This window comes from Astatotilapia calliptera, chromosome 4, assembly GCF_964374335.1.
Source record: "Astatotilapia calliptera chromosome 4, fAstCal68.1, whole genome shotgun sequence".
In the NCBI taxonomy this organism is placed as follows: domain Eukaryota; kingdom Metazoa; phylum Chordata; class Actinopteri; order Cichliformes; family Cichlidae; genus Astatotilapia; species Astatotilapia calliptera.
This window is the reverse complement of record NC_137425.1, coordinates 20,001,215-20,024,225: the sequence shown is the minus strand read 5'-3', so window position 1 is coordinate 20,024,225 and position 23,011 is coordinate 20,001,215. Positions and strand designations below refer to the sequence as shown.

The following is a 23,011-nucleotide window of genomic DNA, read 5'->3' as shown; positions in this document are numbered from 1 at the left end:
AGCTTGGATCAGACAGGCTGCTGGGAAAGGACTGGAATGGATTTCTTTGATCGAGAGTGGCAGTGGCAGTAGCAAGTACTACTCTCAGTCAGTCCAATATTTGAAGAAGGATTTGAGTCAAAAATATTTTGTCTAAAATTGTCTAACTGCAGGCTAATTGCCCTTGGTAAAGGTATTTTATTCTATACATTATTTACCCCTTTTTATATACAGAAAGTGAATTTAAATTTACCTCCAGACAAAAATCAATGTTTAAACACACACACACACACACACACACACACACACACACACACACACACACACACACACATATGTATGTTTGTCTGGCAGCACCCCTGCTCCTCAGTGCCTGAACAATTACGGGAAGTCACCAGAGGAGGAGCCCTCAGACCACAGATGATTACAGTACCAGGCCACTAACACAAACACTCTGTGTTCTATGCCACTCTGTAGCACTAGTTTTAATTTTAGAGGTAATAAAACAGTACTAACTGAATTATAATTTAAGGTACAGTATACAATTCAACTTTAATAGCTCAAATCTACGGTGGCCCTGAGAGGCCAAACGGACTGCAACTTCAGAAAACACTTGCAAAAAGAAAAATGCTGCAAAAAGAAAAACGCTGCAAAAAGAAAAATGCTGCAAAAAGAAAATCGCTGCAAAAGCACACACAACACAACGGAAATAGGAAAAAAGACAACGGAAATGTTTCTGGGGAGACAATAACCGGACGGACCAGTTGCACGAACCAAAACATGTATGTATGGCTGTATCCCAATTCAGGGACTGCAGCCTTAAAGTACGCAGCCTTAACGGTCCTCAAGGGCTGCACTCAAAGACCACTGAGGCCGGAAGTGTGAGGCTTGTAGGCTTGTGAAATGGGACAGTCTAGCCTCTGTCACGCTGCCCAGGTTGCCTAGCAACCATGATACTAACAGCTGGAAACGTTTCATACAGCTTTGTTTGACAGAAATGAAGGAGAACATATTTTGTCCATTTGTTTCTACATGAGCTCTGTGTGATTTGATAAGTATCTGAGGCTGAGACCACAGGACTGTAAAACATGATTTTTGGGCTTCATTTCTGTACTGAACAGTCATTTAAGATTAGCTAATATTGTTGATGAGACTAAAGTCATCTCACTTTGGTAATTGTTAAGATTCAATATTGAGGAAGGGTACAAGAGGTGATCGAAGAATAACCACACCGATCCGGCCGGGTGAAGTCAAACGATGATTTTAATGAATACACGCGTGGGAAGACACTCTGTACGCAGACAGCCAGTAGTCTTCAACTTAATCAAAGCATGAACAGATATTTTATAGCATCAGGGTTTGTTTACTGACGCCCCTTCATACGTCACAGACACATTTTATACATAGATCAGATCAACATCATCATGACTTTTCACCCAGAAAATCATCTCCTATTTTCATGGCTTGGTACTTTCCGTTCTTATCTTAAAATGAATTGTTCCTCTTTCTTGTCGAGACAACAAGAAACGGTTCCTCTTTTACCGAGACAATTTTGTAGTTACAGCCAAACATAACTAACCTCTTCCTCTAAATAAATCTAATTTAAAGTGTGTGTGTGTGTGTGTGTTGACCTCACATGCTCTTTCTCAATTCACCTGTTGCACTTCTGACCTTTTACCAGACCAGAAGCTCACTGAGACTATGTGTATGTCTTCTACTAAATAAATGTTTTAATCAAGAACCTCTACTAAAACCTTAATATAAAATGATAAAGCTATCTGTTACATTGTTAAAGCCTCGTCTTAGCCTGCGGCTCAAACTAACTTCCTGGTTTCACTTCTGCATACAACTTCCTGTCAGCCTGCAACTCAGTCTTTCTGAAAGAGACACTGTCTAAACCTTGGAATGCAATATCCATGCTGCAAATTATATTATTAATGCAATGACAATTATTTAACAATAGCAGTAAAATAATTTCCCTCCTCGACACTCCCCCTTTTGACCTCTGAAAACCAGAGGTCACAATACATTGTGTCCTCACGCAGACCCTTCTCTGGTGGTCTCGAACCTCGAGATCTCCAGGATCCTCGCCCCTCCTGTGGTCGCCGAGATCAGTCTTCTACAAAGGAAACAAAACACCTTTCCTGCATCTCCCTAACTTATCCTATCTGGGACTCTTTAATCAAAAGCCTGATCCTAATTATCTTCTTAACTTATTGACTTGTATTTATGTATACTCTTCAACGTTACTCATCACTTTAAAATCCTTTTAAGCGCTGGTTTCACGTCCGGTTGCTCGCTCTATTTTCCCTTATCTGATCATCAACATCCTGTGCACAAGTTGTCGCTGCTGCAAGTTAATCTACTCCAAAAGAAAACAACCACTTCAATCAATTAAGTTTAAGCATATAAGCAATTACTCCTGTATACATTTCATCATAGCTAAATGCTGCCTTGAAACTACTCCTATGTGTTAACACTAACTTCATTTTAAAACCTCACATTTCCTATGTTATCACCTGTTTTGGTATAGCCTTTTTATTTCATTTTGCTCCCTTTAATGTAACAATACCTCCTAATTCTAGTTTATCAGACTTAACCAAAATATATGCTTTCCTTCCTCTTTGGTCCTTCTTTAAGTTCAGTTAAAAGCTAAATGAATTTAAGGCCTTTTGCCTGGAATCAATACTGTCATGTGTGTTTCTTAACTCTGTGTCTGTAAGCGTGTGCAATCCTTCATGAACTCATATTATCCTCACAGTAGATTGGCTAATCATAGCGCTAGCCAAAGGCTCGTGACCCTCCAGAGACAAATTTGAGCCACAACTCCTTTAAAAGCACAAAATGCAATATGTATAAAAATCATTTCTATTTATAAGCTCCCCCTTTTATCCTAAAAATACCTCCTATGTAATATCTGTATGTGTAAGCCTACATTATAACCACTTCTTCTAAAGATCAAAAAATCAAACCTGTTCTACCCCTTCAACCCTCACTAATTTTCCCTCTAAGATTTATTCACAGCTTTGAAAAACTGGCATTGTATCTTCTAAACAGGATTCATGGTCCTGGGCCATGTTGGCCCAGCATTCTTGGTTCCTTGTATTTTCGCTCCTTATTTAGGCCAGGTTTTCTGAGGTGTCCTGTTGTGGTGTTCCCTAAGTGTTTTTTCCCTTTGTGACTCTTACCCCCTTGTGCCCCTCTGTCTATTTATGAGCTCTCGTCTCTCTTTGTGTTTATTCCATGTTTTCCCCCAGCCTGTTATGTCTGTGTTCTCCCCGTGCTCTGGGTGTATTTAAGTTGTGTCTTCTGATATTCTAGTTGCTGGTTTGTCTGTGTTGTTTCCCCTCGGTCTCCCTGCGTCTCTTGTGTATTTCCCCGGACCTCCCTGCATCCTCGTTTCTGGTTTGTGTTATTAGCTTACCCAGTTTTCCGGTTTCTTGTTTTTCCACCAGTGCTGTTTTGTGCCCACCGTTGTAAATAAATATTCACCTGCACCAGAGCTGCCGCCTTTTGGGTCCTTTTCTACAACTCCACACGGCTTGCCTCGCAAACCGTGACAAGTTCACTTTTAATCCTTTAACCTTAACTTAAAAATACCAGTTTCAGTTTTACCATATCCAAATGATCAAAAACCCAAAAGGTCCTAAAATGATCCTAAATTATTAAACAATTAAATTATTAAACCCTAAACCCCCCTTTATCTTGATACATTTCATGTGTCAAGATACTATACAAAACTTAAAACTGCTCAGTTTTCCCCACTCATGATCCAATCTATGTCATAAAAATAAACTTAAAACAGAACAGTTATCAGTCATGTGTTTCTACAATTAATGGTAACTGAGTTACATCAAAAAATATTTCCCCTTTAGCATTTGGCATTCTCCCAACAATATACTATAATCTCATAATCTAACCCCACCTAATAAAACAAAACAGAAATTTTCTCTGGTAAAAACAAATTGTTTGTCCACATTTATTCACCCTCACATTCACTCACATGCAGTCACACCATATATTTGCTGATAGTGGAGCTTCCCGCACGATCAGATACTCCACCCTCAGCAAAATGAGCTCAGTCATTTTTATTTTCCATAGGGAAATATTTCTTTATGCTTTTGGACTGGATTGACTCGCATAAAATCCTTTTTACAGGGACTTACGACCTTGATCAGTCCCCACAGGTAGCTCTCCTCAGCCAATTGTAATCTGGAAAGCCCCCTTATATTTGCTCCTCCCGAGAACTTTCAGCGCCGTTATTCACTGTTGCAGGCCTGCTTAAAACAGAAATGAAAAAAAATAGAGCTGATTGTTAGCTCATAAAAACAAAACAAAATCACCTGACAGGTTTTCTTTAAGTGCACTGTTACAAAATAATGGGCCCAATTTTAGACATGTCCATGTTTCCTAAAACTCCCTCTATTAAAAACACAACAACAACCTACCTGACAGAATCAACCCATCACCACAACAACCTTAAACACACAAATCTTGCCACCACATAATTTCACCTCCTCAATACACCAAAAGTCTCATTAAAACCACACAATTTGCAAACAAAAATCACCCCCTTATACTCTTAAATTCAGCATAAGACCCCTTACGACATCATATAATCACTAAACTATAAATTCCCTACCCCAATCTGCACTTCTCGTCTCTGCTATGCTTCCTCTTCCTGAAAGTCACAGTCACACACACACTCCAGCTAATTTGCATACTGAGTCATCTCTCAAGAAGCTGTAACAACAGAAACATATGTTTAAACATTCCCAACTCATTAAATCATTTTATTTCTTCCAACAGTGATCACTAGTGTTGATCACTCAGTACGAGAGCACTCCTAAGTCACTCTTTTTTAAAACTACTTTAATCCCTTTTTCGTTTTCATAACTCCCTTTGTCATATGGCTTCTTCTATTCCTCAATTACAAACTCAAATGTATTTTATTAAACATTCACACCCTTGTATCATTCATACAAAATAGCAAGCTGTTCTTCATTGCCTATGTTTGTGTTCTTAGCTAGGTTTAATCAGTGTCTATGCATTAAACTCCATGAGCTTGTCTTGTCTTTATAAGTTTAATGCATTTTCTGTTTGTGTGTGTGAATTTGCATATGGTGCTTTTACAGTGTGTCAGACTCCTTCATAATTTTGCCTTTAAACAGTCAATTTTCTCCTCCCCAAATTTACTAACCCAAATTCTGATTTCCTACCTTAAATAGCAGCATTCCTTGTCCTCAGCCAGAAGGTAGGGCTCCACTTGCCACTTTCCACCTCCACCCTAGCCCAGCGGTCTTACCCGTCAGGTCCGAGAGTATTCGTGACTGTGCCTGCCTTAGGTTGTCCCAGGGTTTCGAGGTGGGATCTTACCCGTCATGGGCTATCCAGCCTTCCATACTCGCCTGATACGGGGCCCAAGTGGGCAGGGGAGGGAACACACTGGCTCTGGGAATTAAAGGAATGTAAGCTGCTTCCTTCATTGCATCTTATGTTAAACTATCTCTATAATAAGCTATCTCAATTCTGACTCCTTCCTAGAATAATTTCACATATGGCACTTTGTGTATGTGTGTTTTCTATTCATTAATGTAATTGTCAGTTATTTTCTCTCTTCATTTTACTTTATTTATCTGTTTGTTTGTAACGTTCTACTTTAGTTCTACTAAACCTTGATGTAAAAAACAATACTCCCTTATTTCACGCACACACTCTGCATTTTGCCTACGCACACACTTCTCTCTCAGACTTCCTCTGTTCACACATCACCTTGCACTCACTCTACTATCAACTTTCATAGTGTTATTATTATTTAGTATTTTGTACACCTCACACAGAATCATTCAAATCGAGTACTCACAGCATTCACATCACAACCTTCAACTTTCACTTTCGATCCTGCAAGACGCAGAGATGGACATCTCCTTCACCTAACATAAAACTAAATTACCATATCAACATACAATTACTGAAATTCAAACTCAAATACACCATCTGTTTTAATAAAGTCAAAGAGTAAACAGGTGTACCAAGTGTATGTACTTATGTGTTTTAAACTGAAAGAAAAAGAAACTCAAAACTCTCATAACATCACTCATGCATCTCTTAAATTAAAAACACTTTCAAACTTTAAAACCTCCTACTTTACATCACCAAAGAAATACCTCTCACACCTTCATTCATCATTCAAAACCTTCTAGTCACCGCATTCACACTTAAACTGTGACTAGAGTTGAAGAATATAACTCAAAACACAATTTCCTAAGAGTATTTTAGACATGCTTGTCATAATCAAAAAAGCAAGTAAAAAACAAACAAACAAAAAATTGAAACCTCCATTAATTCTCACCGCACACACAAGAAATTGAAAAAATAAAACCCACCAGCAGCTAATGCTGGAGAACAGTTACTACTGAAAGTCATGTGTTAGTCTTAAGTATATACAGTGCACTCAATATATTTATATATCTACATCCAAACTCAATCAATTACTATACATCCACTACGGCAACTCAAAACTTTATTTATAGTCCTTTGCTAAACATAAATGGCATTTTAAACACACACTCTACAATGTTTGCAGCAGTATTTGTAAAACCAACTGTGGCTTAAACAGTTCACTGCTTACTCATTTGCATTTTCACTCACACACACACCTCCAAAAATAGCAGCAGGCAGTCAGTGCATTACTGACTCGACACACAGAGATCTCTTATTACAAAGACGTCTTATATTTACAACTACTGTCAGATCTGTCAGCTTTAGCGCCTAACCAATTTAGACAAATTTAAAATAACCGCCCACCAATTAACCAGTATCAAGACTTTAACTGTTTCTGGCCTCATTTCTAAAATCCCTAACTCAATTTAAAAGCGTCAACCAACCCAAACTTTGCCTGAAGCTCTATTTTTGGCATTTCACAGCCAAGGCTTACCTCGAAGTGTTAAGTTAAAGTTACACGCCCGAAGACCAACTTCTCCTGTCCAAAAAAGCGCAGATACCGTTGCAAACGGTAAGGAGACTCTAACTCCTAGCTTAATTCCGGGATGCCCTGTACCCCACAGCTAAACCACACTGAACTAACCCTCTTCGCCGAGAGGTCAATGTCGCGCGTCCACGACAAGGAGGGAGCGTAACCTCCGGGCTCTGCGCTTCCTAGCAGACTCGAACTGCCGTTCTAGAATAATTTAGAATATTTTGAAACAACAATCAACACCCGAAACAAGTGTATAACTGAGGCAGGTGCAACCTAGTGGCCAATTTGACCGCTCAGGTCCACTCTTATGACCAAATTTGGACTCTAACCAACACAATAACCAATTCCCTACCAACTACTTGAGACTCTAACTCAATTTCTTTGGGACTTCAACCCATTATTTAAACTTTTCTTATCAGACTCTTAACTACTTTCATTTCTTCTTAGCAGAACTCTAACTGCTTCAACTCATGAGATTTTCATCAAAATCAAAACAGACATCCACCAGTAACTTCAGTGAGTAGACTTAAATTTTATCATGTCCAATTTGGCACACTTTGGAAATAATTCAACAGGTAGTGCCTTACCTTTTGGATAAGCCGGCTTATGCCCACTCACTTAGACCACTGGAATTCACGTCTGCCCGTCAGACCACCCAAGACCCCGGATTTCTCCGTCCAAACCTCCAACTCTCCTTCCCCAATAACCGGACGAAGCCCCCAAATGTTAAGATTCAATATTGAGGAAGGGTACAAGAGGTGATCGAAGAATAACCACACCGATCCGGCCGGGTGAAGTCAAACGATGATTTTAATGAATACACGCGTGGGAAGACACTCTGTACGCAGACAGCCAGTAGTCTTCAACTTAATCAAAGCATGAACAGATATTTTATAGCATCAGGGTTTGTTTACTGACGCCCCTTCATACGTCACAGACACATTTTATACATAGATCAGATCAACATCATCATGACTTTTCACCCAGAAAATCATCTCCTATTTTCATGGCTTGGTACTTTCCGTTCTTATCTTAAAATGAATTGTTCCTCTTTCTTGTCGAGACAACAAGAAACGGTTCCTCTTTTACCGAGACAATTTTGTAGTTACAGCCAAACATAACTAACCTCTTCCTCTAAATAAATCTAATTTAAAGTGTGTGTGTGTGTGTGTGTTGACCTCACATGCTCTTTCTCAATTCACCTGTTGCACTTCTGACCTTTTACCAGACCAGAAGCTCACTGAGACTATGTGTATGTCTTCTACTAAATAAATGTTTTAATCAAGAACCTCTACTAAAACCTTAATATAAAATGATAAAGCTATCTGTTACATTGTTAAAGCCTCGTCTTAGCCTGCGGCTCAAACTAACTTCCTGGTTTCACTTCTGCATACAACTTCCTGTCAGCCTGCAACTCAGTCTTTCTGAAAGAGACACTGTCTAAACCTTGGAATGCAATATCCATGCTGCAAATTATATTATTAATGCAATGACAATTATTTAACAATAGCAGTAAAATAATTTCCCTCCTCGACATAATGTAAATATAATATGGCCAATATTATATTAATCATTATTAGTTATTACAGCAGTGAACATGAACTCTGTGCCAAACACTGAGCTTCAGTGAAGATTCAAGTTGCATTTATTTATATTTCCTTTCACCTTAAATCTTCACTTAAAGACAAGTATCTGTGACAGTGTATATATATAGATGTATTATATATATAAGAGACAAATATTGTTCTTTTAATATGTTGGCATTACTAAATTTGGCTCAAAATGTGTGGAAAAAGTAAATGTACGAGCTGTGATAACTGTTTCTGATAGAATGAAGAGTAGACTGATATATGAAATATTCCTTTATTGGGTGAGAAAATCAGACCATGTCATAACTGCTTCAAGTCATACAGAATAGATATCAGAGTCTTAAACAGGCTGACTTCTGCTAAATGGGTCAAACTGGGCAGAAGGTATACAAACACATAACATCCTTATAGAATATGATGTAGCACTATAGATCAACTTACCTCAGAATATATAAAGCATATAAACAATTACAGTAATGTGATGCAAGAAACACAGCAGTACTACTAATCCAAAATACTCAGCTTCATAGAACTGAAACCAACATTTATTTTTAGCTCTGCTGCTGATACATACTTTAGGTTTCTGAATATTACACTTGTTGCTGCCTTTCATAGTGTGTAACTTGAAGGCCCTGAGTACTTTCTCCCACACTGAAAACACTGGGAGGATAAAATTATTTGAACATTACCTAATAAGACTGATTCAGGACAGACAATTAGTTATTTTAAACTTTTCTAGCAGTCCTTCACAAACAGGGAACAGTCTGTCTATTCTCTCCATCTGTCAGCTGCTGCTGGCTCTTCCTCCTCTGCTTCCTCACACACTGCTGAGTTTGTCCTGATGGATCATCAGGGGTACAAAGCCTCACAGATGATGTGCAGCAGTGGGTCCCTCAGTCTGTCCTCACTCTGGACACTTGCAGTTGTCACACATGGAAATCAAATGTGTGATAAGCTGCAGGATTGAAGCACAAGTGTAATTTATAAATACATGTTCATACTTTTATTCCACAATCAGAGAGAAAGAAACAGAGAGAGAGAGTGCAGGACAGATAGACAGGTGACAGTCTCAGGTGTATACACTGCTACAAACAGGAGGATTTAGTGTTTGTGTTATTACGAGTGCTAAACAAGAAGAGTTCCCAGATGGTACAGTGGACACATGTGTGACTCCTGTGATTAAAGCATCTTTCTTTCAGCTTAACGAATGAACCTCAGCTCGTTCAAACACACGTTAAAGTCCGTTTGGCTGACACCACCGAACAGAGGCAGCAATATAACATAGCTAACATTAACAGTGCAGTGAATCCTGCTTGTGCCGTGATATTCAGGACTGCAAACCGAGCAGCATCACTGACTTTCTTTCAGCTTGTTGTGTTTGTGGATATATGACTGACTTTAATTATCCATAAAATCACCAGATTCTCTGTAAGATTAAGGTCGACTATCTAACGGCATATAAAGTAAAGGCTTTAAAACAAAGTAAATGCTCAAAGTACAAACATGGCTAATGTCACATAACTTTGCCGGCATGTGGCCAACAGTAATGTTTTAATGTTCCTCATTATTAAACATTTGCACATAAATAAGTGACATAATATTCAGAACTTACTTTTGAAAGTTTACTCTTTGGCCGCTCCACTTCTTTGAAGTGTTTTCAGGTTTCAGTGATCATTCTGCTACTGCTTGGATCAGACAAGCTGCTGGAGAAGGACTGGAGTGGATTGCCTTCATCTGGGGTGAGAGTAGTGCCATCTTCTACTCTCAGTCGTTCAGAGGCCGGTTTGCCATCTCCAGAGACAACAGCAGACAGCAGGTGTATCTGCAGATGAACAGCTTTACAGTTGAGGACTCTGTTGTTTATTACTGTGCTCGAGACCCACAGTGACGCAAGAGGAAGAAACTCAGGTCATCACCAAGATGGCGCTGGAGTGACGGCAGCCTGTGTATCTGCAGATGAACAGCTTGACGACCAGTGTTGGTCAAGTTACTTGAAAAAAAAGTAATCAGTAATTAATTACTGATTTCCCATTTCCTGGTAGTGCACTCGGTGCTTGCTCGGAGCTTACGGGGTTTTTCGCTGTAAAAAGAAGTTTTCTTCCCACGCACAACGGACACTAATGTTTTTGTCACTTTTTACGGAATCAAACTCAAAGTAAGGTCAGTACTTCCACGCTTTAAACGCTGCACGCTCATACTCTCTCCCGCACTCGATATATTATCCATTGTTGATCTGCACACAGCTGTTGCCACGAACGTCGCACTCGCCTACGTCATTGTCATGAGACACTAAACAAAAAAATCATGGTTTTAGTAACTCAGTAACTCAGTGTGCTTACATGAAAGTAACGGTAAACTAATTACCTTTTTTGCAATAGTAATCCCTTACTTTACTTGTTACTTTAAAAAGTAATCAGGTTACAGTAACACGTAATGCGTTACTGCCTCTCTCTGTTGACGAATGAGGATTCTGCTGTTTATTACTGTGCTCGATACTCACAGTGACACAAGAGGAAGAAAACCTGTACAAAGAGTTAATGCATCAAACTAAATCTAAATTTCAATCATCAGCAGAAGAAAGTGATACATTAGGGTTAGTGTTATCACCCTCAGTGTGTGTTCTCTGTGAGTCTCACTGAGGCAGACACACTCATATTATGGACACTACACATTAACTGTTACGGTAATTTATTTGACAAGGACATCTTTTCCTCAAAGGGTGTAAACTGTGAACAATGACCACAGCCAGCCTTTATGACGTGCAGCCAGGTCTTCTGTCCATCACCTGCAGTGTCAGACACCTGAAGTGTGTCTTCTTCTGTGTCTTCTTCTACCACCTGTCTCTAATTCCTAAACAATTTAGGCACGACTTTTATTAAACACCTTGAATTAAAGCTGAAAGTGTGCATGCCAACCACATCTTGCTTGACTGATTTAACATCACTGGTGTATATGTAGCTTGACGACTGAGGATTCTGCTGTTTGTTTCTACGCTCAAGACTTCCAGTGACACATAAAGGAAGAAACCCAGTGCATGAAACTAAGTCAATATCTGCTTTCTGCATTTCAGTTTTCAGAAATTAAGTAAATTTCATCATCGCTGATTATTAATCTGTTTCTGAATTAAGGCAAAATAAAACAATATGTTGTTTATCAAACTGTCCAACTTTAAACCAGAGGACTCCTCTGTGCACAGTATTACTGTGTCTGATACACACACTGGTATGAGGAAATGTTGAACCGATACAAAAACTTAATCAGTTCCTTTGTTGTGTAAATAGTAATGGTAGTACAGCTCTAAATATGAATGTGCAAATGCAGACTAAAAGGGAGCAGCTGCTGTTGTGGATTGTGGTCTTCTGTTCCTTATTGTCAATAAAATGTTATTTTCTTTTAATATGCATACACATCAACAGCTCATCATGTAGTTTATGAATTCTTGTTTCCATCAGTGCGAGCTTTAAAGGTGTCATAATGCTCCTGTTATGACACCTTTAAATAACAGCAGGTTTTAAATGATTTATGTTTGTTTATGCGCTCAGTGCTTAATACCATTGTTTTTCAGGAGTTCAGGGTTCAGGAGTCTCTGATTCTCTGCTCTGCCTGTGCTGGTCTTCTTTGTTTGCTCTGTTTTTAATGCTGCCTAACGGTCCTGGATACTCAAAAGAGTCAAAAGAGATTCTGAATCTCAAGAGTTTCTTTTCCTGGTTGATATCAGGAAAAAATCATTTCTGAGGAGAATAAGCAGATAAGTCACCACCACCCAGTTTAAGGTGAATGTTACAGCTAGCCTAAATTAAAAATAATGGTACTTACAATATATATTTTTAATGTTGTTAATTACTGATCTTATCCATGCATTTTTTTAAATTATTTTTTATTTAAAGATCAGTAAAGGAAATCACATTATTATGTTTTACTAAGATGCTAAATTACAGATATTTATTTCCTGAAATGAAAAAAAAATACTTTTATTGGTTGACCGTTATGCTTGATTAATTTCTGACTTTTCTGACACAGAAGTCATGTGTACCAGCTATTTCCAAAAAACAGGTTTTTGACAGATTTATATATATATATTTTTTTATGACAAGTGCTGTAATAAATATTTTAAGCACTGTAGTATTGATTTATTTATAATGATAGCCTGAATACTTGCTGAATGCTAAATTTCTGTGACCTGGTGTGTGGTTCTCTTTGAGGAGAAACACATGCAAAATTATATCCTCCATCTTTGAATATGTGTCACAGGATAAAAAAAAAACAAGGACTACATGATTGAATCACACGAATGTGGACTGGGCAGAGACAAATGGCTCCTACAATGAACCATCCAGCGTTGACGGCTGTTTTTCTTGTCCTGTCAGTTTACTGTGTTGGTAAGGACAGAAGTATTTCTTTTACAAACATTATGACTCAATGACAAATTATATGCTTGAAATACAAAGGCTAATAATGTTTTTATCTGCAGGTACTGAGGGTCAAACATTGACTGAGTCTGAACCAGTGATTAAACAGCCTGGACAATCCCACAGACTGACCTGTACATACTCAGGGTTCGGTGGTGATATTTATGGTGCTTGGATCAGACAGGCTGCTGGAAAAGGACTAGAATGGATTGCTTATATCAGCAGTGGCAGTAGCAGCATCTTCTACCCTCAGTCAGTCAGGGGCCGGTTTACCATCTCCAAAGACAACAGCAGAAAGCAGGTGTATCTGCAGATGAACAGCTTGACAACTGAGGATTCAGCTGTTTATTATTGTGCTCGAGAGTCACAGTGACACAAAAGGAAGAATCTTTGTACAAAAACTCAAAGCACATCACCAAAGGCAAATTTACTTTCTGCTGTTTACATTTATAGTAATGAACTGCAAGTCAATATCATTAACACAAGGCACAGAGATCTGCAAAAAATTTAACAATATCTGTTGGTATAATCAATTTGATAATCTATTTCAAAAATTGCACTCAGCATCTTGTTTAGTTGCCAGACCAAATATATTCATCTTTAATAGTATCTTTCTTAAAGATACACTTATTTATCATTACTTATTGCAGCCTGCAGGGAAAGAACTGGTATGGATCTGAATATAATCCTTGTGATTCATTCAGCAAAGATTCAGTAAATAATAATAATAATAATGGATTGCATTAATATAGCACTTTTCTAGGCACCCAAAGCGCTTTACAATTCCACTATTCATTCACTCTCACACACTGGTGCAGGCAAAACACAAACTTACAGAAGCAAGGCTGCCATATTGCGCCATCGGCCCCTCTGGCCAACACCAGTAGGAGGTAGGGTGAAGTGTCTTGCCCAAGGACACAACGACCAGGACAGAGAGAGCTGGGGGATTGAACCAGCAACCTTCCAATTACAAATAAGTGTTCCAAATCCCTGAACCACAGTCACCCCTAAAATAAGTTGAGCATCAACTTAGACACTTCCAGCAAAGCACTGACTGCAAGGGAACAGATTTTTCAGACTGAAGACACTGCTATATATTACTGTGGAAGAGAACCACAGCAACAAAATATGAGTCAGTAAATATTCCTTTATTGTGGCAAACTAAAACTCTGCATAGATACTTTGGGGCCACTTTGTTTACCTCAGATTGTTATCATATTTTTATTCATAGTTTTAGTTTAGATTCACTGGTTTGAGTTTTTTTGTTTTTTCTTATTAGTGTATGGAGGACATATGTTGGAGGCAAAGGGAAATCTGTGTAGGAGTTTTTAATACTTGGCTAAAATTATTGACATTTTAATATTTTTTATTGTACTTTTACTTTTACGCCCTATCTTGGTTGTGATGATCCATTTATAAGGAGTATGTTTCTCATTGTTATATTGTAATGTTATATTACAGTTCAAACAAGTGTGTATCACATGGCTGTTGTGTGAAGTCTAGTCTAGTTGTGTAATATTGAGAAAATATAGATGTTTGTTTAAAGAACTGTTTTTGTTTCTTGCGTTTGTGCTTTTCAATTCAATTCAATTCAATTCAATTTTATTTATATAGCGCCAAATCACAACAGAAGTCGCCTCAAGGCGCTTCATAGATACAGAGAAAAACCCAACAATCATATGACCCCCTATGAGCAAGCACTTTGGCGACAGTGGGAAGGAAAAACTCCCTTTTAACAGGAAGAAACCTCCGGCAGAACCAGGCTCAGGGAGGGGCGGGGCCATCTGCTGCGACCGGTTGGGGTGAGAGAAGGAAGACAGGATAAAGACATGCTGTGGAAGAGAGACAGAGGTTAATAACAGATATGATTCAATGCAGAGAAGTCTGTTAATACATAGTGAGTGAGAAAGGTGACTGGAAAGGAAAAACTCAATGCATCATGGGAATCCCCCGGCAGCCTACATCTATTGCAGCATAACTAAGGGAGGATTCAGGGTCACCTGGTCCAGCCCTAACTATATGCTTTAGCAAAAAGGAAAGTTTTAAGCCTAATCTTAAAAGTAGAGATAGTGTCTGTCTCCCGAATCCAAACTAGAAGCTGGTTCCACAGAAGAGGGGCCTGAAAACTGAAGGCTCTCCCTCCCATTCTACTTTTAAATACTCTAGGAACAACAAGTAGGCCTGCAGAGCGAGAGCGAAGTGCTCTAATAGGGTGATATGGTACTACAAGGTCATTAAGATAAGATGGGGCCTGATTATTTAAGACCTTGTATGTGAGGAGCAGGATTTTGAATTCAATTCTGGATTTAACAGGAAGCCAATGAAGGGAAGCCAAAACAGGAGAAATATGCTCTCTCTTTCTAGTCCCTGTCAGGACTCTTGCTGCAGCATTTTGGATTAGTTGAAGGCTTTTCAGCGAGTTTTTTGGACATCCTGATAATAATGAATTACAGTAGTCCAGCCTGGAAGTAATAAATGCATGAACTAGTTTTTCAGCGTCACTCTGAGACAGGATATTTCTAATTTTAGAGATGTTGCGCAAATGGAAGAAAGCAGTCTTACATATTTGTTTAATATGTGCGTTGAAGGACATGTCCTGGTCAAAAATGACTCCAAGGTTCCTCACCGCGTTACTGGAGGCCAAGGTAATGCCATCCAGAGTAAGAATCTGGTTAGATACCATATTTCCAAGATTTTCAGGGCCGAGTACAATAACCTCAGTTTTATCTGAATTAAGAAGCAGAAAGTTAGCGGCCATCCAGGTCTTTATGTCTTTAAGACATTCCTGCAGTTTAACTAATTGGTGTGTGTCATCTGGCTTCATGGACAGATAGAGCTGGGTGTCATCAGCATAGCAGTGAAAATGTATGCTATGTCTTCTAATGATGCTGCCTAAGGGAAGCATGTATAATGTAAACAGAATTGGTCCTAGCACTGAACCCTGTGGAACTCCATAATTAACCTCAGTGTGTGAAGAGGACTCTCCATTTACATGCACAAACTGGAGTCTATTAGATAGATATGATACAAACCACTGCAACGCAGTACCTGTAATACCTACTGCATGTTCTAATCGCTCTAATAGGATATTATGGTCAACAGTATCGAATGCTGCACTAAGGTCTAGCAGGACAAGCACAGAGATGAGTCCACTGTCAGAGGCCATAAGAAGATCATTTGTAACCTTCACTAAAGCGGTTTCTGTGCTGTGATGAACTCTGAAACCTGACTGAAACTCTTCAAATAAACCATTCCTCTGCAGATGATCTGTTAGCTGTTTGACAACTACTCTTTCAAGGATTTTTGATATGAAAGGAAGGTTGGAGATTGGCCTATAATTAGCTAAGACTGCTGGGTCTAGAGATGGCTTTTTGAGTAAAGGTTTAACTACAGCCAGCTTGAAGGCCTGTGGTACATAGCCGATCATTAGAGATAGGTTGATCATATTTAAGATCGAAGAATTAATTAATGGCAGGACTTCTTTGAGCAGTTTTGTAGGAATGGGGTCTAAAAGACAGGTTGATGGTTTGGAGGAAGTAATTATTGAAGTTAACTCAGAAAGATCAATTGGAGAAAAAGAGTCTAACTTAACATCAATGGTACTAAGAGTAGCTGTAGATAATATTACATCTGTGGGATGATTACTGGTAATTTTTTCTCTAATGATAAAAATTTTATTTGTGAAGAAGTTCATGAAGTCATTACTAGTTAACATTAAAGGGATGGTTGGCTCAAAAGAGCTCTGACTTTTTGTCAGCCTGGCTACAGTGCTGAAGAGAAACCTGGGGTTGTTCTTATTTACTTCAATCAGTGACGAATAGTAAGATGTTCTGGCTTTGCGGAGGGCTTTCTTATAAAGCAGCAAACTATTTCTCCAGGCTAAATGATGATCTTCTAGATTTGTGACACACCATTTCCTCTCCAGATTACGAGGCATCTGCTTTAGGGTACGTGTTTGAGAATTATACCACGGAGTCAGGTACTTCTGATTTGAGGCCTTAGTTTTCACAGGAGCTACAGTATCCAGAGTCGTACGTAGTGAGGAGGTGAAATTATTAACAAGATAATCGACCTCTGTTGGGGTAGCGTTCAGATAGCTGCTCTGCTCTGTGTTGGTACAGGGCATTGGAGATGATAACAGTGGGTGGATTATATTCTTAAACTTAGTTACAGCACTTTCAGAAAGACATCTACTTTGATAAAGTCTACTCTTCACCGCTGTGTAATTAATTATTGTAAAAGTAAATGTTATCAGGAAATGATCAGACAGGAGAGGGTTTTCAGGAAACACTGTTAAATGTTCAGTTTCTATGCCATATGTTAAAACAAGATCTAGAGTGTGATTAAAGTGGTGGGTGGGTTCTTTTACATTTTGAGAGAAGCCAATTGAGTCTAATAACAGATTAAATGCCATGTTGAGGCTGTCATTTTAAGCATCTACATGGATGTTAAAATCACCCACAATAATTATTTTATCTGAGCTCAGAACTAAATTAGATATAAAGTCTGAGAAATCAGACAGAAACTCTGTGTAAGGCCCAGGTGGACGATAGATGATAACAAGTAAGACTGGTTTCTGAGTTTCACAGCTGGGGTGGACGAGGCTAAGCATCAGGTTTTCAAATGAATTAAAAGTCTGTCTTGGTCTTTCATTAATTAATAGGCTGGTGTGAAAAATTGCTGCCACACCTCCCCCTCGGCCTGTGCTTCGAGATTTCTGGTAGTTAGAATGACTCGGGGGTGTTGATTCATTTAAACTAACATAATCATCCTGCTGCAACCAGGTTTCTGTAAGGCAGAGTAAATCAATTTGTTGATCAATTATTAAGTCATGTACTAACAGAGACTTGGAGGAGAGAGACCTAATATTTAATAATCCACATTTCACTGTTTTACTCTTTGGTTCAGATGTGGATACTGTATTGTTCTTTCTTTGTAATTGTTTATGTTTAAGTTGTTTGTTGCTGGTTTTTAGTTTGTTTTTTGTCTTTTTGGAAGCTGACACAGTCTCTATGGAGATGGGTTTTTGGGGGGGTAGCAGGAGGAGAGAAGCTGCAGAGAGGTGTGTAAGACTGCAACTCTGCTTCCTGGTCCCAACTCTGGATAGTCATATTTTGGGGGGTTTAATAAATTTGTCCATATTTCTAGAAATGAGAGCTGCTCCATCCAAAGTGGGATGGATGCCGTCTCTCCTAACAAGACCAGGTTTCCTCCAGAAGGTTTGCCAATTATCTATGAAGCCCACATCGTTTCTGGGACACCACTCAAACAATTTTTTTGTTTTGTTTCTAGTTGAATTTTACAGATTTACAAAATGCACATATCATTGCTGAGAGCAGGTTAACCAGCGAATATTTATAAGAATATTTATAAGACTAATTTGATTAAATGACAAAAAAGCATAATATACAAACATGTTAAAAAGCAGTTTAGCAGATATAATTGAATATCCAATTATAAAAAGGAAATAATTAGGTGACTAAAAACATTTATATAAAACAGTTTAAATGTAAACATAAAAACTGTGTGTTAAATTAAGATGAGATAAATGTAAAGATTTCAGGAAATAAAAATATAAAAATATTTTTAACATCAAAATGTACCGTTTTAACACAGAATATATAACATAAATTTATTGCATGTAACAAATGTACAGATTTTTTCATGTTCCTGATAACTTTATAACAGATGATGTTATTGTTTATAACTGTTACAGAAATTACATTTAACTCATCAACATACTCAAAGACTCAATAAAGCTGCTTCATTGGTAAATTGTTTTGGTAAATTGTTTTTGAATAAAAAAAAATCAAACTTTATGTTTGTGTTTTATATAATATTTTTATTTAATTATTTCAGTTTTTTATTGTTATTACTGATTGCCACAGTGTGATCTCTTATAATCTGTCAGCAACCATCTATATGCAAAGCAAACTTCCTGACAGTCGACTATAAAGACTTGAAATCATGGTGTCAGTTAAAGCAGAAGAAGAGAAGTTTGCATCAGATTATCTTAAGTACCAAAATGTTCTCTGTAGCTCTGCTGCTCCTGCTGGCTGCTGGATCCTGTGATTCTCACTGGAAAAAACAAAACAAAAAAACACTGACACTATGATCACATCATACTGACTGTTACTGTTACATAAAACATGTTTTTTCCACAGGTGTGAAGTGTGAGCAGCTGACACAGCCAGAGTTTGTGACTGTGCAGCCAGGTCAGCATCTGACCATCACCTGTCAGGTGTCTTATTCTCTGAGCAGCTATCGGACAGCTTGGATCAGACAGCCTGCAGGGAAAGGACTGGAGTGGATTGGAAGTGCATGTGTTGGATACCACACATATTACAAAGATTCACTAAAGAACAAGTTCACCATCAACGTAGACACTTCAAGCAAATGGACTCTAAATGGACAAAATATGCAGCCTGAAGACACTGCTGTGTATTACTGCGCCATTGAGTCACAGTAGCAGAAACCATCAGCAGACCTGAACAAAAACTCTTCAATGTCTGAATAGTTGTAACATGAAGACACCAGAGGAGGAGCCCTTAGACCATTTATGGTTTTGGAGTGGTTAAATAAGAAAAGGCTTGTATACTTTCTATAACGATGAAAATAAAGAAAATGTGAAAATTATAATAATTTTATTCAAACGTGTAAAATAAAATTCTGATATATGCTACACCCATAACTTAACTTGATAAGCCCAAGTTTAATCAAACTCACTTGCGTCCAAAATATAGACATAACATAAACAACTATAATGCTAGTTTTTAATGAAATGTCTTCAAATTAGAACTTAAGATTTAGTTTGGTTGTTATAACTTCAATGAAGTTTGAGTTTATAAAGCTTGATAGATGTCACTGAAAGAAAAAAGTGTTCATGCTTCAAAGCCTCTTATTCTATATTATTAGACTTTATGAAATCAACAAACTAAAAAGTGTGTTGCTTAATATTAGAAGTGTAAGAGCACATATTCAGAAATAATAGCAAATGTTTACAGTAGAAGAATAAGATGAACACATAGGCATACACAGACATGCTGCAGTTCATGAATTCCTGCAAAATAATGCAACATGATGAAAATCACAAGTGCTATTGACAATTTTGTATGAGCAAAGGTGTGGTTCTCTAACAGATGGAGGAACTGATACAAGGTTAACTTTTCCGTAATTAGATGCTTGTTCGTAGGTACTGTTAAATCCTATCTGAGTGTGAATCAGTGGTCAAAACGCCTGAAGAATCCCAGAGACTGATGGATATAAAGTGAGAGTTTAACAGTCATTACTGGAACCCTTGAATCAGACATGCTGCTGGAAAGGTAGTGCAGTGCTACTCGGATTGAAATGAATATTACTCTCAGCATTTACCATCTTCACAGATAGCAACTGATTCTGCTAAAGAATAACTAAGATTGAAATGTCCATGAAGCACAGTAACTGAAGTATAAATTTATGTATCTGCTGTCAGTAAAATAATTTTGTAAAAGTAGGTGGAAGCAAAAAGGGAGAACTACATATTGTAATTCATTCTTACTGTCTTGTTAATTGTTCATTTTAATCATTAGAAAATTCTGCACTGTAATCACATACAGTACATATGAATTACTGACAAATGTGATTTATACATTGTCCAGCTTTTGCTTCTCACTTTGTGAAAAAAGAGGTATTTTTGTTGAGTAGGAGGAGCCAATGCAAAACTGATATGGACAATGCCTTCAAATGTTCATCTGCAGAGTAAAAGTCACAGACTGCAGATGAACAACAACAATGACTTTTACAATGATCAGACCAAACTGTTTAGTTGTCTCTCTTATTTTGTTTTCTACCTTGGCTGGTAAGGATACATAAATCTGTTGGACAAACAAACATTTTTCCTTAATGACAATGTGATCACAACAGTGAGTTATTAATATGTCTGTAGGTACTGAGGGTCAAACACTGACAGAGTCTGAATCAGTGGTTAAAATGCCTGGAGACTCCCACAGACTGACCTGTACATCCTCAGGGTTTGGTGGCAATATTCATGCTGCTTGGATCAGACAGCCTGCTGGAAAAGGACTGGAATGGATCGCCTATCACAGCAGTGGCAGTAGCTATATCCTCCGGTTTACCATCACCAGAGACAATAGCAGAAAGCAGGTGTATCTGCAGATGAACAGCTTGACAACTGAGGATTCAGCTGTTTATTTTTGTGCTCGAGAGTCACAGTGATACAAGAGGAAGAAAAAACAAAAACTTAACACACCAAGGAAAACCAAACATGCAAAGCAATTTTTTTCAGTCTTGTAATTTAATGGCCCTTAAGTTTAGCATAAAAAAAAAACCTAGTAAATGGCTTTAAAATATTTTTGGTCACAGTATGACCATGACCTGCTAAAGCTATATTTTAAAATATAATATTATCAGCACTTTAGGAGATAACTCTTATTTGTTATGAAAAACAAATTTTACAATCTAATGATACAGTAATTTTCTTTTCCTTCAGATTCAATGCAATACAAAAACAGAATAGAAAAATGATTCAAAAGAATCTGTGCTATTTCATATAAATGCAAACTTTGTTCTGTTATGTTGCGTATTTATGGAGTCTGCAGCAGAGAGACCCTACAGTAAATGGACAGAATATTCAGCCCGAATACACTCATGTGTATTACAGGACCACAGTCACATTCACAGAAAGAAAAATCTCTAAGACTCTAATAAATTCCTGTTGTTTCTGTTTACTTTTTAAAACTCCTTAGCAAGAACCTTTTTGTGAGTTTGTAAGTATTGATAAAGCTCTGAAATAAAAGGCCAGTACATGAAACTGAATTCACTGATCAATGTTGTTATAAACTGATTAATTCATGACATAAAATACTTTTGTTAAAAAAATATTTTGGTTTGCTAGCTTGTATTTATTTATTATATTGTACACTTCAATCTATAAACCAATAAGTTGTGCAAAGTACTTGTTTATATACAGAGATATAGAATGTAACATTTACATGTACAGTAAAAGTTATAACATTTTTTTAAATGACAAAAAGTGTTTTTTTCTTTCTATTTTATCAGCAATCAAATCAGACTTTGTCTTGTTGTATGGATTCAACGTACAGAGTCAAGCAAGGTTGTAACCACTGAAGTTCTCCTCTTCCTCTCATATTGATGTCTGCACTGTAGACTGGGCAGAGACAAATGGCTTAAACAATGATCAGAAATTATATTTGGCTTGCTTTTCTCATTCTTATTCCAGCAGCCAAAAGGCAAAGAGGCAGAGTTCACCCTGGAGAGGTCAATAATCTGTCACGGGGCAAGTTGTAATTCTCCTTTTAAAAATCAAATTTTGATGAATAAAATACCTTTCAACCTCAGAGTTACTTTTTAAGATTGCTTTTGTTTTTCATCTTTTATGTTAAAAACACAGTCTCTATTACTGCTTGAACAATCAATGCATCTCTAATCATGTATCAGCATCCATCTGTATGCAAAGTAAGCTCCCCCACTGACTTGATATAATGCTGCAGGTTGCAAAAGAAGAATAGAAGCTCCTGGGAGATCACCTTCAGCACCAATATGTTCTCTGTAGCTCTGCTGCTGCTGCTGGCTGCTGGATCCTGTGAGTTTTACTGAACACAAACACTGACAGCATGAAAACTATACACTTTTAATTTGACTGCATTCAATGTGTTTTTTCCACAGGTGTAAACTGCGAGCAGCTGACACAGTCACCCTCTGTTATACTGCAGCCAGGTCAGCGTCTGACCATCACCTGTCAGGTCTCTTATTCTCTTGGCTACTGGACAGCTTGGATCAGACAGCCTGCAGGGAAAGGACTGGAGTGGATTGGGATGAAAGAAACTGGGAGCTCTTACTATAAAGATTCACTAAAGAGCAAGTTCAGCATTGACTTAGACACATCAAGCAAGACAGTGACTCTAAATGGTCAGAACATGCAGCCTGAAGACTCTGCTGTGTATTACTGTGCCAGAGAGTCACAGTAACACAAACTGTTAAGACCCCTGAACAAAAACCTCTCAGGGCCTGAACAACTGTAGCATGAAGCCACCAGA

General features: G+C 37.9%; 1 long non-coding RNA gene and 1 gene segment (V, D, J or C); one reads left to right on the top strand and one right to left on the bottom strand.

Annotated features, from left to right (window-relative positions):
* Positions 1-1,224: 1,224 nt before the first annotated feature.
* On the bottom strand, positions 1,225-8,497 carry LOC145428290 (uncharacterized). Its single transcript, XR_013908563.1, has 2 exons — positions 3,364-8,497; positions 1,225-3,332 (listed from the first exon to the last, which is right to left on the bottom strand). It is a non-coding gene; the product is annotated as an uncharacterized LOC145428290 (long non-coding RNA).
* Positions 8,498-22,496: 13,999 nt separating this feature from the next.
* On the top strand, positions 22,497-22,942 carry LOC113020972 (immunoglobulin heavy variable 4-38-2-like). The segment is given in 2 exon segments: positions 22,497-22,557; positions 22,641-22,942. Coding segments are annotated over 2 exon segments (345 nt in total).
* The last annotated feature ends 69 nt before the right edge of the window (positions 22,943-23,011 follow it).